Below are 14,795 nucleotides of genomic sequence, written 5' to 3' on the forward strand. Positions count from 1 at the left end.
GAAAAGAACTACAGTTTTGTCAAGAGTGAGTTGAACAATTATCAAATACATTCAGTGTTCAGAAAGCACTATGAAAACATAAAAATCTCAGCTCAAATGCTGATAACTTTCCATATGTTAAATGGAGCTGCTAAGAAGGATTAGAAAATAAAACTAATTTACAAGAATTAAAATGAATTTAATTTGTGCCTGGCAATGAACTGTGAACATGAGCAGGCAATGTTAGTTCAATAGCATTAAGATTCAAATAATGGAGGATACCAAATAAAAATCCTTTAAAAAGTGTGTGTGCATGTGAGTAGGGTTGCCATAATTGTCCACTTTTACCAGGGACAAAATGTGGAACAAATTCAAGACCAAACTGTAGGACAACTGCAGGACAAAACTCAGCCCAAAATGTAGGACATTGAAGAAAAATGGTGGACCTTAAATGTCCTACATTTTGAGCTGAGTTTTGTCCTGCAGTTGCCCTACAGTTTGGTCTTGAATTTGTCCTACATTTTGTCCCTGGTAAAAGTGGACAATTATGGCAGCCCTACATGTGAGGGTTTTTTAAAATAGCATTTCCTTTTACTACCAAAATATTTGTGCATTTGCATTTTGAATGACACACAACTATGGCAATCCTATGTCATTCATCTAGTTATTTTCAACAATGATTTGTTGAGCAAAGAGTTGCAAAAATCCAAAGCCTATAGTAGTAGCTTTGCTTCATTAGAAGCATGCCATATGCCTGGAGCACCTGAGGCAAATAAACATCTGTGCTGAATTAGTCCTCTATACATTTGAAAACTTTTCTTTCAGTGTGTTACAGTTTCTTTTCCTCCCAGTTCTGGTCTCAGCAGAATTCATTTGCTAGTTCTCAAGTCCCATAGCACAAAATAATGTTGTTCTGTTCACAGTGCAGAGGATTCCAAATGGATCTTTGCAAATTGAGTGTAACACTGAAGGATGGGCTGTGCTGTTTCCAAACTACTTTTTTGTTCACCCATGTGCAAAGCTTTTATTTGCAAATAGCACATTTTGTCAACACTGAAAACTGTTGGAAGCACTCCTGCAATCAAGCATTCTTTTTATGCCCCTGCCTACGTTCTACTATTGTAGCAATTGGTAGGGTTAGATAATATAGAGTTTTCTGCATGCCCCCTAACCATATTTCACAATATTTCTTGAGCTTTCCCTTTGCTCAACCATATACTGTATTGCAATGCATGGGCATTGGTGATCAGTGTAACAAAGCAACCAGCCCTTGTGATCTCAGCAACTGTAAAGTACGTAGGGTTACACAGAGATTCCACCCTGTCACTTTTGACATTTTTCTCTTTTGACCAAGATGGCAGTGAGTCAGAAACCAATATCGTTCTTGTACCTGAAACTCTGGCCTGAAAAGCATGGGCCAAATAAATCAGCTTCTAGCCACTTTGGAGGCATGGTGTTTGGCTGACCCCCCCCCCCCCCCCCAAAAGTGGCTGGAAGCCATGCCAAGGCCACACAAGAGGGCTAACAGCTGGCCCAAAAGAGAGTCAATTTGGATTGACTCTTGGTCAGCACAGCTTGGGACTGCAGTGGTGGCCCACTTTGGGAGTAGGCTGTGCGATCGCTGTGGTCTCAGCCTGATTGCATCTGGAGCATCCAGACATGCCTCCTTCATGGCTGTCTGCTTCACCCCTCTGTCGTAGGTAATGACAAGTTAGGAAACCTAACTTTTACACCTTGATTGTATCCTATGGAATCATGGAATAGGTTATTTGCGCGATCACTGCAACTCATGGGCTAAGCATTCAAAACACTTCTCCCTAAACTGTAGATAGTTAAAGTGGAATCAAATTGCTGTAATTGTGAAGTATGCAAGGGCCCCTAGAACATATTTTTGGAAGAACCAAATAAACATTTTCAGCATCTAATTTTAATGCTGCTTGCCTGCCGTTTTAAAGTCTTAGGGGCTGAACAGACCACCACTTTCAGCACCAGAATGGGGCTGCGGCAACTACATCTATAAGCCGCTTTGATCATCACGGAAAAGCAGGATAAAAATAAAATCTATTATTATTATTATTATTATTATTACATGACACGGCCCTGATCTGGCCTTTTCATGGCACAAAAAGGAGCAGCAAAAATGGCTCCTCCTTGTGACATAGAAAGGGTGCCATAGCCCCTGATGCCATGGCTTTTTAGTGCTCCTTTGGCATTGCATCATCTGGATGCAGCACCAGAGGAGTGTCATGACACCACCTGCCATGCGGTGGGGCACACAGTGTCAAGCTGGCATGGGGGCAGCATTGGGACATGTGTCATCGAGACGCCACGCACCCACTCAGCCTCAATACCAGCCTTTATCATCAGTCTGTTGGAGTTGCTAGTGACTGTTCTTTTCTCCTCCACTACCATCTCTAGTTGCTTTGCTGTTTTTTGGGGTTTTTTGGCAAGTTCTAGTTTCTTTTCTTTCAGCTTCAATAATCAACTATTACTTGTCTAATTCTCAGAAAGCTCCATGCTAGTGAATTCTACTGATGCAAGCTGAATTTAGACAGACTCAGTGATATGCCATAAAGTGTGAAGGATGTATTATGAATTTGACCTGTGTGGCATAGGAAGACATCTGCCTGAGGTCTCTACAAATTTGTATATTTGTACAAATCTACCTACATTTGTACAAATCTAATAAAAGGGTTCTTTTCACAGGGTAAACATAAACTATGGTAGGTTGTGAAATAATCAAATTGACAAAAGGAATCATATATGAATCTGGAGACTAATTCTGTTACCAGACCTGACTAGAGTCGAATCTATTAGCTTTATCTGTTGGCTGACCATTCAATAATTGAATGAACGAGTTTGCTATGGTTGGGACTAATGAGCAGGATGCCAGTCTATGAATCTGAACAAAACTTCTTACAGTAGGATGTCTTCACAACCGTAGAATTGGATAATGTAGATCTGGAAATGTGATATAAACTCTTTAAACGCCTCCATGAAGACCTTCAAAAATTGATCTCCTTGTTAGACTTTCAGAAAATATGTTTAATCTTGGTTTCTGTGTTTTTTGCCATAATTTATAGTTTGTTTTATCTTTTGATAGATTTTCCAATCTATTTTGGAAATGTAATATATAAAAGCATAAGTAACACACTAAACAAACAATTGAATATTTCCCATTACTTTGTAGGTGTTCGAAAGATAAACTATGGCAAGTTAGATGTATTATTGAACATCAGTGGGCTTGAAGACAGGTAAGTTATCCTAACTGGTTTGTGAAGTAGATATGAAATGGTAGTTTGATTTTTCAAAGGTTGTGTAGAAACAAAACTTTATAAATTGATATTCTGGATTATATGAAAACAGAAAGAGACAGATAGACATAAGTATACATTACTGTATAATATTTCTTTTTTTAAAAAAATATCCAAGTAGAATTATTGGGAAATGGGGGGGGGGGGGGAGGAGGGTTTGGTTGCAATAGCTTTTCCAAGTCTGGTATCCTGTAGATACATTTCAGTGCTTAATGCCATGACTAATGGTTAGGAATGCTGAGAGCTGTGGGCCAAAACATCTAGAGATCATCAGGTTGAGGAAAGCTGAGAGCAATCTGTGCAATGTGTGATCCACTAAAATGTGTATAGTTAAGAAACTACACACTGTAGCCTATCAGCTGCTAGATAATCTTCTCCTGTGCTTTATGAAATCCCAGGCAGGAAACAACAACAACATAGACTATAGGACATGAGTTTTCCACACATTGCTGATTTCTTGTGCTTAACACGTTGTGCATGTCCAAGATACAGCACCGTCTTTCAAGATAGGGCACTCATGGCTCTCCAGATGTTGCTCGACTGAAAATCCAATTAGAATGAGCCAGCAAAGCAAATAAAGGGTTCATGAGAGTTATAGTCCAGCTACTTGTGGAGGTCCACAAGTTTCCTACTCATAAATTAAGCACTTTTTTTTTCAACCGTCCAAGTCACATTGCCAAGGTTCCAGTAGATGAGATAGTGCTCCATACAAAGATCTCTTGTTTCTTTCAGTTGTAAAAAACAGATACCGCAGAGAGGTGTGAGTCAGATCAGAATCCATGTATTGTAAGTGAATTTAAAGACATAGCCATGTTAGCCTGGAAACTCATTATGCAAAGGGATCTTGTTCTTGTAGCACCTTTGAGACTAAGTGAAAGAAAAAAAGTTGGGGGCATGAACTTTCATAGACTTGAGTCTACTTCCCCAGATGCATGCAAGATCCTTGTATTGTGGGAGGTTTGCTCCCATTTCTCTCACAATGTTATTATTCTTATGAAAAACATCATTTATGCTATTGTTTAAACTATTAGGGGGACCTTACTTATGCATCATGTATGCATGTTTGTTTCAACAAAAAGTAGAACTAGAAACTTGAGAAGCAAGGCTCATTTGGGAAACAGTACCAGAAAAGAAGGTTAAATCTTTGTTTCTTCATTGCCTTGATCCTGATTCAAATAAGAGGCTCATATGGCTGGTATTTCCTAAAAGAGATCTCTGCTATCACATCTAGCCTATCCTTAGTCTAAAAGGTACATTTAAAGGCATTATTTATTTATTTATTAAAAAAAAACTGATGACAATCAATTTAACCAAAGTGATAACATGAAGACTAGTGTTTTAGACTGATCAAAGACAGAAATGTGACACTGTTCTCTTGAAATGGCTTGAAAGAATGAAGAAACTCAATAAGCTAGCTACATCATTTGCTAAAAGCAACCTCTAAGGTAGGAATGGGAGAGACTTTAAGCACTTTCTGATGAGCTGGCTGCATAGATCCTTGAGGAATGCAACCAGGAATGAGAAGGCTTGAATATTTTCAGGTAGATCAATCAAGGCAGGCAGAACAAGACTGGAACAATGTATCATTTTAAAAAGGACACAGCCTGTTGCTTTGTTCTAACACAAGTTTGCCCTTAGGCTACAAGTAGGGAATTTTGACAGTTTGCTTGAATTTTCTAAAGCCCAAGGCACTAGTTTTTCTTCAACTGCAGTAGTGGGAGAGATGCTAATAAATAGTGTTGAGAGATCTTGATTAACAGAAGTATTCATCCTCTTCATGTTCCAATGCAAATGAGACTAGTTGTTGAATTGATTTTCAAAGTTTTACTGAGTATGTAAAGATGAATAGAAACCAAGTACCAGTTCAGGGAGGATGGGTATACAATAGTCAAAAATGTCTTGGCACTTGCATTTCTTCTTCTTTTGTCTTCTTTTTCTTTTTCTCTGCCAAAGACAGAGGGATGAGAAATGTATGTAAGCAGTAGTGGCTGACCGCTTCCATGTCAGTGAGCCTTGCATCCACTCTAGATACAGTCAAGACTTTTTTTTTTCTAAGTCCAAACTTTTAAAAAACTATCCATCGTGAAGTGCCCTATGCCCAGAATAGGGACATTGGATTGATCTTTTAAGGTTTAGATTAAAATTGGGGAATGGATTCACTCTCCCACTGACATGTGAACCACCAGTTACCACTGGGTACATGAATGTACTAGAATATATTATACAATCCACCTCACAAACACACAGGCACACATGAAAAGTTGTTAATCAGTGAATACTAATTTTCAAAGAGAAGCTCTATAGTATATATATTTAAAAGAGAATGTCTACAATATGTATACTAGCACAATTAATTTGAAATCACATTGAATGCCTCCTAGGCCAGGAACGGAAGTTTTATCCCTGTCTATTATTATTATTATTATTATTATTATTATTATTATTATTATTATCCTTTATTTATAAAGCACTGTAAATTTACACACCAAAATATGGGATGCAGACACTTCAATGAGCATTGTGATGTGGATCTGGATTCATATCTGGATTTTGTACCATCAGCTACATAAGTACATGAAAATCAGTTCTGATAGATGTTTCCATCCATGTGTGTCTCAGGAATCCTTCTAGCTGTGAATTTGATTTCTCTTTTGAATCCACTATTTAATAAATAATCGTCTTGATGGAGCTACAAGGACTTATCCGTAGAGTATATTTCTGTCCAAGTGTCCATGGAGCTTTGAGATGAAGTTTAAAATTCACAGTGAAGTGGGCTGAATAAAATTGTGAGCTGAAAGATGTGAGTCTGAATAATTTATTGATGGCATAACCTTTAAATTCAGGACATTTCAAAAATGCATTTCTGCATAATTAAGAGCAATTTTCTTCAAGACAGAACATAATTAAAGGGGAAAAAATCCAGTTGGGGTATATTTAGATGATGGAGAAATTGGCTAAATGCATATCAGACTGCACCTGCTGCCTTTTCTAATATAGAAGGCAGAGATTTACATTCCTTTCAGGTCCTAAGAAAAGTTAAAATATAATCTATGAAGAAGATATTGTCATGTTTAATAAACCAAGAATCCACACTAACCAAAGACATTAACAAACAAGACCCCTTATTGTAATTCATAAAGTCCAGCCTGTTTCTGAGGCTACTATATTTCTGAAATTAAATAAAGCTATATATTCTTTCTGTTTTGTATGGTATAAGCCATATAAACCACGTCCTTGATGTGTTTCCCATGCACTTTTCCAGGTTTTCTTCCACCTATTTGTATCCCTTTTTGCAACTTCTCTTCACATTGTTTCATATCTGTCACTCCACAAATGATTATCTTCAAAAATGTTTTCTGCTACACAAACACAAGTAACTAAAACATACTAATGGCTAACAAAGGGTTAATGCCCTTTCAGACAGGAGGGAGCCCCTTGAAATAAATAAGGCTTGTACTTCCTTAAATCCCATTGATTTCAATAGGCCTGGTCTAGTTGTCACTAACAGTAGATTTTAATTAACATTCTACATATAAGTAAGGCCACATTTTGCTGTTCTGCTGTTGTGAAAAGATGGTTATTGTACAACGTTTAACCTTTCTGCCAGCACAGAGCTAGAAGCAGTATGGGCTGTGTTCCAAAGGGAACCACATTAGACACATTTTCTAATACTGAAGTCTGGTCTTACATACCATCCAACATTTTGCAGATGAAAACCAGGACACGTGTGGCCAAGCAACATCAGAGTGTGGTCAAAATGGCAAAAGCTATTAAGCTATTAATGAGAAAGAACATGCAAACTAGGAGAAGCTGCAGTAGTTTGCTTTTGCCTGAGCCTACTTGGAAGGGCAAGAGTTCACCTTCTGCTCTCCTCTCTCCCTGCTGAGTTAAGTGAATATGAATTACTTAAGCATTTTGAAGTAAGCTGAGGACAAAGAGGAAAAGTGCAAAAAGGAAAGCGTAATTGTTACATTTTCAAAGCAGCTGAAAATGTGGGATAACAGAGCATTAACTGGAACTATTGGTGCCAAATCAGGACATTTGGAGGGTACACCTTTAGTCTTACTTAAAATTGCTGACCTATTATTAATGTGGCCATTTGTTTTAATTTTAGGCTGACTATTAATATAAAGTTGCTCAGATTTGCCCTGACTTGGATGTTGTAGTTGATACAGTGCCACTGGATGTAACTTTCATGCCTGTTTGTCCAGTGTTAATGGATAGTTTTTCATATATGGAACCAGATGATGTGGACAGGATCCTCAGAGAGGTGAGAGCCACCACATGTGTGTTAGACCCTTGTCCTTCATAGCTTATTAAACAGGACAGAGGAAGACTGCCTGAGTGTGTAGATGGGGTGGTCAGTGCCTCCCTACAACAATGCAGCATTTCAGCTTGCCTAAAGGAAGCAGGTGTGAGGCCTTTGTTGGAAAAAACCTTCCTGAATCCCACTATAATAGATAATTATCAGCCAGGGCTCAAACTACCATTTTCAGCAAGGTACTGGAATCTGTGGTGGCTTTCCAACTCCAGGAGGTTCTGGATGAAATGGATTATCTAGATCCATTTCAATTTAGTTTCAGGTCTGGCTATGGAACAAAGAAAGCCTTGGTCATCTTGGTGGGTGGCCTATGCCGGGAACTGGACAGGAGGAGTGTGTCCTTGTTAGTTATGTTGGACCTCTCAGTGGCTTTTGATACCGTTAACCATAGTATCCTTCTGGGCTGCCTCACTGTGATGGGACTTGGAGGTATTGTTTTACAGTGGCTCTGTTCCTTCCTGGAGGGGAGAGACCCCAGAAGGTGGTGCTGGAGGATCTGCAGGGCCGGTGGGATCCCTCAGCATCTGTTTTGTTCCCTGTGCTAGTCAACAAATACATGAAACTGCTGGGAGAGATCGTTCAAGTTTTGGGATATGGTGTCACCAGTATACCAAACTGGAAGGAAGCTGTCTCTGTACTGAATCAATGTCTGTTGTCAGTAATGGACTGGTTGAGGACAAACAAACTGAAACTTAATCCAGAAAAGACAAAGGTGCTCCTGGTCAGTTGAAAGGCAGATCTGAGGATAGGGACTTTGCCTGTGCTGGGTGGGGTTACACTCCCCCAAAAATCCCAGGCTCACAGCTTGGGTGTTCTCCTGGACTCAGCTTTGAACCTGTAGGCCCAGGTTTGTGCAGTGACCATAAGAGCTTTTGTGCATCTAAAGCTTGTGTGCCAACTGTGCCCATTCCTTGAGATGCTGGATCTGGCCACAGTAGTACATACCTTAGTTACATCCCATTTGGACTACAATTAGACACTCTACTTGGGGCTGCCTTCAATGATCAGAAATTTCAGCTGGTTCAAAGAGCTGCAGCTAGACTGTTAAAGGGGGCAGGTGTAGCAAGGTGGAGTCAGAGACTGGGAGAGTTGAGAGGGGTGAGGGAGGTCAGGTGGAGGAAATAAGGGATGAAGACCCAGGGGACGGGGCAGGAGAGCAGAAGGCGGAGCCACCAGGGGGTATAAGGAGGGAGGAGCCGAGTTGTGCGGGGAAAGGGAGAAGACGCGGAAGAGGAGGACACGGAGAGGCGGTCGAGTTGAGAGGAGGGAAGGTAACACGGAGCCCCCAGAGAGGGGGAAAGCCAGTGTCATTGGTGGGAAGGGCCAGCCCTCGGAGCCCTGGACCCCACGAGGCTGGAAGGTTGAGAGACCCTAGAGAGGAAGGAGACTTTGGCTACCCAGGCGAGGGAGAGTGGCTGAGTCAAGACCCAAAGGGCTTGGAGTGCGAGTGGTGGGACTCGAAAGGGAGCCGTTGGGAACACGGGCCAGAGCCGTAAGATTGGGAGAAGGCAGAGAAAGAGCCTTTGGAGAAATACTTTGGAGGACGATGGGGCGGAGACAACTACCAGCCCGGATTTGGGAGAGGCTAATTCCCTGTGAAGCTGATTGAAAGAACCCGGGGTTGTTGTGGTGGAATTGAGGGAAAGGGGAAAGTTATTGTTCTGTTTGGTTCAGTTACTTGTTGCCATTAAAGGCACCACTGTTGCTGCATCTTTGGCTTTTTTAAGTTTGTTGCCCATGTGGAGAGGCCCCCAGGTGGGGAAAAGCGCCGACGCCATGAACCCAACTACCCCAGCCCCGCCCACAGCAGGTTATATGAATCACACAATGCCCTGTTGAAACAGCTCCACTGGGTGCCAGTTTGATGCTGGGCACAATTCAAGCGCTGGTTATGACCTATAAAATCCTATATGGTCAAGGCTATTTAGCAGACCATAACTCCCTGTATTAGCTGGTCCAGTCTCTGAAATCATCAGGAGAGGCACTTCTCTTAGTCTTGCCATCACCACAAGCATGGTTGGTCAGAGCACAAGAGACAGCCTTCTCGGTAGCTGCCCTAGACTCTGGAACTCCCTTCCCATGAAGGCTGGAATGGCCCTCTCCTTGTTGTTCTTCTAACTACATTTGATGTGTGGTTTGTTTTAATACTGTAACAGGGAAAGGTGGGATAAATAAATAAATAAAATACCTTGTACCTTTATCAGCAGCCACCATGCAATGAGCTCCCCAAACCTCAGTCTCAGACTCAGACCTAATCAGTGTTAACACTTTATTCTGGCATCTAAAACTGATTCACAGCATGGAGGCAACATATGAGTGCTAATGCCAACAGAATGATGCCGAGTCCCCCTTCACTGGCACTGAGACAGGCAGACAAGCTGGCCATAGCAGTGGTGGCAGCAACAGCAGCTGACATTACTGGAGGGCAGGTTAATTAACATTTGGAAATTAAACAGTACAACATGACTAGCAAGCATGAAAATAGGGATTACTCCATCATTTAAAGCAGACAAAAAGTAGAAGCAATAATGGTGCAAAAATTAAAAGTTTGGTACAGATTGTGCACAGTGTAATGGGAATGTTAGAATAATCACCTAAGATGATGGATCAGAATGACAGTATGATATAGACTGTGTTTGGAAAAGTTACTTTTACCACTATAATTCCAAGAATGCCCAAGAGGTTGTAGTGAGATTTTTCCCCCAAGTTCCAAACATGGTAGTATTAAATTTCTAGCATCATATATTTTAGTTGAAAGCAACAGAATAATAATAATAATAATAATAATAATAATAATAATAATAATTTGTTTTATTTATATACCGCTATTCCAAAGAGCATAGCGGTGAACAGCAAGTAAGCTAATTAGCAAGTAAGCTAATTTGCCCCCAACAGTCTGGGTACTCATTTTAGTGACCTCGGAAGGATGCAAGCCTAAGTCGAGCTTGGGCCCTTTTGCTGGTCTTGAACTCGCAACCTTGTGGTTTTGAGTGAATGGCTGCAGTACAGGCATTTAACCACTGTACCACCAGGGGTCCATTTGTTTAAATAATGTTTAAATGTAATCATTTGGTTAATTGGAAATAATGATTTAGAGGAAAATGCAACTCAAAGTACAATATTATGGCCAGTATCCAGCAGTGTTATTCTGTTTATCCAAAGTTGGTTCTTCAATGCCTTGTTCTACATTATGTGCAAGGGTTGGATTCAGCACAATTTTCAATTGTCCAAGTGGTTGTGAAAGTCATTACACAAATTTTTATCATGCCTTGGGAGATGAGGAACTGCACTATTGCTTTCACAAATGGAAAAGCAATCAGAACTCTACTAGTGCACTTTTTCCTCTGCTAACAGTGTGCTGGATTTATTATCTCAGTTCTTTCTTCTTGTTGTTACCCCTGGCAGTGGTTGCAGCAGAACTGCTGCTTCCTAGATGTTGCCATTTTATTTTTTCAGAATGCCCTGGATGTTGCATTGTAGCCAGTTATTCTGAGAGGAAAATTGTCACACATAAGGGTGGGTGGTTGGGTTGGTTGGTTCCTTCCTTCCTTCACAAAGTGATCTGAGTCTTTCATTTTATGACAAAATAAAATGGTAGCCAGTAGAGGGAAAGGTTCTGAAATCAACTGCTACTGTGAGTGAAACTGCCTCTCTCATGTTGAATAAATGAGAAATGGGTATGAATTGGATAATAAAGCCATTTATACTAGGGTTGTCAGAGTGAAAGCTAGAGAGGGCTCCTGTACCTTTAATAGTTGTGTAGAAGAGGAAAGTTCAGCAGGTATTCCTTGTTACCTGACTGCATGACAAGCAACACCTGCTGAAATGCCCTCTTCTACACCATTAAAGGAACAGAAGCCCTTTCCAGTTTTCAGTCTGGCCACCGTAATTTGTACCCTTTATTTACATGTGGCATTTATTTTGTAATGAATATAACTGAACTGAACTGGGTCCTTTGGGTGGATACCCTGAAACAGCAAATGTCTTCTCATTTCCAGTTTTAAAGGCCAAGGCTTTTTGTTGGAAGGAAATATGCAGAGCATACAGGAAAGGGTTCAGTAAAGTAAAGCAGGCAACAAATTAAAAACATCAAATAACAAATAATAGTCAAACTATCTCTACTTCCCTTATTTCCTCTAAAATGAATGTAAACATTAATTAAATTCTAATGATACTGTTGGTTATTAGTAAATGACACAACTACCTAAAGATGAAATTTACTATTTTGTAAATCCTAAGGTAAATAATGTCTCCCATTTCATTTTCTAATAATCAACCACTAATTTCCAGTCTTCTTTAAAAGGGTAAAATTCTATCTCTTATAAAATTTATCAATTGATCAATTTCAGTAAGTTCATTAAGTTTTATAAACCTTCTTGGGAGGGAACAGCCAAATCTTTCTAACTTTTTGCATAACATTTTAACTGTTGTTATCATATACTACTGTATATAATTTTCCTGCTCTTCTTTTCAATTTGTTCTTCCAGAAGTGCAAGCCAAGAGAAATAAATACATAAAAAAGCAGGTTTAAACTGACTTTTACATTTTAAAATATCTTCCATTGCATTATGTATTTGCATCCAGAAGTTTTTTTTGCTCTTTCATAAGTTCACTTCCAACACACATTAGAAGTACCTTTATAGATCTCTGACATCTTTTCTGGAATTATAATTTTTTTCTTTAAAATCAAAAAGTTGAATAATTTTCAGAACCCCTCCCCTCGTTTTTCCCCATTGGTCTTTTTGAATATGTCAATGTTTTGTGCCCACTTTATCGTACTTTTATCCATTTTCAAGGGGGCAGGATACTGAAACAGATACTGAAAAAACTAACAACCCCCTTTTAAGACTACTACTTCTAAATTCTCCAGCCAGCATGCCCACTGGCCACATTGGCTCAGGGATTCTGGAAACTGTAGTCCAAAACAAACTTTTGTACCTTCTGTGTTGAAACATGTTGGTTCTTGCTGTAACTGAAGTAGTTTGGGAGAAGTAACACCATTCCCCAGAACTTTGCTATTGTAAATTGTATTCTTTTCCTCATATTTCTCTTCAGATATAATCTGTACACCACCGAGGAAGCTCATAAAAAGTTTATGGCAATTTATCCAACCATATTCGTTAATGAAAAGGCCATGTTACCTTGCCTTCCTGACAAAAGAAAAATAGTGTAAGTTATACATTCTTTCCAAGCTGTATTTAATGTGAGAAACCCCCTAAAAAGATACAGAGGGAATGATGATATGATGATATGGGTGTCACACATCACCACCACATGCCATAGAGCAGCTGTGGAATACAAAAATTAGTAGCTGAAGGTAAATTCATTTTCTGCTTGAGCAGAAACATCTGTTTGTTCTACGTTTGTCCTCCCTTTCAGACATTTATTGAGTGCATGGACCCAAGTCACTGTCTCGTTTTGCTGTAGAAAAGGACTGATGGCAAATATGCTCTTTTCTTTTACCTTTCTTTGGTTAGAATTGATATTGTTGAGGGCCCGTTCTGCATGGGCATATAGTACGCGCTCCGTGTGTACTAGGGTTAGAAAGGGGCGTCACTTCCTGATGCTCCTAATACGCACGGAGTGCGAACAAAATGGCGGCACCCGTTCCACACGGGCACCACCATCTTGACGTAGTGGACGCATTGCGTCCGCATGTCGCACATCACAAATGACACTGCGAGTGCATCATTGGTGCCTCGCGACATCATAAGCGTGCCACAACAAGAAGCGCCATTTGGGGGCTTCTTTTTGCAGCACGGAGGAGCCGTGTGGTTTGGACGCTGGGGCTCCTCCGTGCTGCAAGTGGCGGCGGCGGCAGACCACCCATTTTGGGTGGTCTGTAACGTGCCAATATTGGATGTACCATAGACATTAATGGTATGGTAACAGCATTAATCAGTTCTACATAGCTTTTGGGCTCTATCCGCTTGGACCAGAATACTCTGGAGCAACCTCAATGCTGCCCCAAATTTCCCATTATCTGAGTACTCTGCAGCAATGCTGGCTGGCTGTTCTCACCTGTGTCCCACTGTGGCACTCACCAGCACTGTCATCAGTGCAAGCTATTCCCTTTGAGGCCAAAAATGAGGTGCACAGCATTGATCATATGACTTAGCACTTCAGTCTGACTTCAGACTTGTGCTGATGGCGAGTGGCACAGCAGGATGCATGTTTGAACAGCCACCCGGCATTGCTGTGAAGGGTTCTGGCTTTTCTGGTAAGATGTGGAACAAAAGATGAGTTTATAAAATCCATTTTCAGGTGGCATAGTGTGGGTGTGGTGCTGAACTGGCCATACATAATCAGGACAGTTTCTACCAGAATTGAGGACTGGATCCTTAATCAGCTAGACTGATCACCAGGAGGATGGGGAGAGGATATGCTATTTGTCCCATACAGATACAGTTTTGGATTCTGTTCCAGCTCAGCCAAATATGATGTAATTCTTCATTAATTTTCTTCTCAAAGGAAGGAACAAATAGTTTAAACATTTTTTGCATACAAGAAAGTCTTCAAAAACAGTGTGGGGTTTTTTTTGGAAGGTCATGTTATCTTCTCCAAAACAATGTTGTTTTTGAAGAAACTGTGCAGTTTCAACAATTGTTTTGCCAAAAATGTTTTTTTAAATTGCATATGGTTGCTTTGCACAGAAAACAGCATTTTTCTGTGCACAAACAAGGTATTTATTCCATAGAGAATAGATTGATTTTCTGCACATTTTTCTTCAGAAAAAATATATTTCTGCACAAAATAACCACCTGAAAATTTTGCATAGAATGTCTTTATCCCTTCTCATCAGTTTAAGATTCTTCCTGGAAGATTTTCTTAACACTTGAGAAATGCCTTTCCCACCATTTTTCAAATAATTTCGAACGTTCTCTGCATCCCCAGCAGCCAAAGGGAAAGGAAGATCACTGATTTATCACAGTGATACATCAGCTGCAAGACCATGTGTAAGTTTAGCACTCATGTCATCACACAGAAGGGCTGACCCAGAACCTTTTATGGGGTTTAGAAAGCATCAGCTGACCTGCTTTGGTTTGTTGGTGTCAAGGTACATCCTTCTTCAGCAGGTGCATTTAGCCACCATCTACGTTCTTTTGGGAGGAAAGGAACACCATCTTGTAAAGTGGTGGTGAGTTAAAACACATTTCAAAGGGATAGGGTTGACTTTGTCT

At 40.2% G+C, this 14,795-nt stretch overlaps 1 protein-coding gene across 1 annotated transcript in view; it reads left to right on the forward strand.

Annotated features, from left to right (window-relative positions):
* Nucleotides 1-14,795, forward strand: part of CNBD1 (cyclic nucleotide binding domain containing 1) — a 235,978-nt gene that overhangs the window by 32,767 nt on the left and 188,416 nt on the right. The window contains exon 3 of the mRNA XM_089518379.1: nucleotides 3,170-3,233. Coding sequence (XP_089374505.1) covers nucleotides 3,170-3,233 — 64 coding nt within the window. The remainder of the gene's footprint in view (nucleotides 1-3,169; nucleotides 3,234-14,795) is intronic.

This window comes from Sceloporus occidentalis, unplaced genomic scaffold (assembly GCF_023333645.1).
Source record: "Sceloporus occidentalis isolate IW3139 unplaced genomic scaffold, rSceOcc1.0.p SCAF_3, whole genome shotgun sequence".
Lineage (NCBI taxonomy): Eukaryota > Metazoa > Chordata > Lepidosauria > Squamata > Phrynosomatidae > Sceloporus > Sceloporus occidentalis.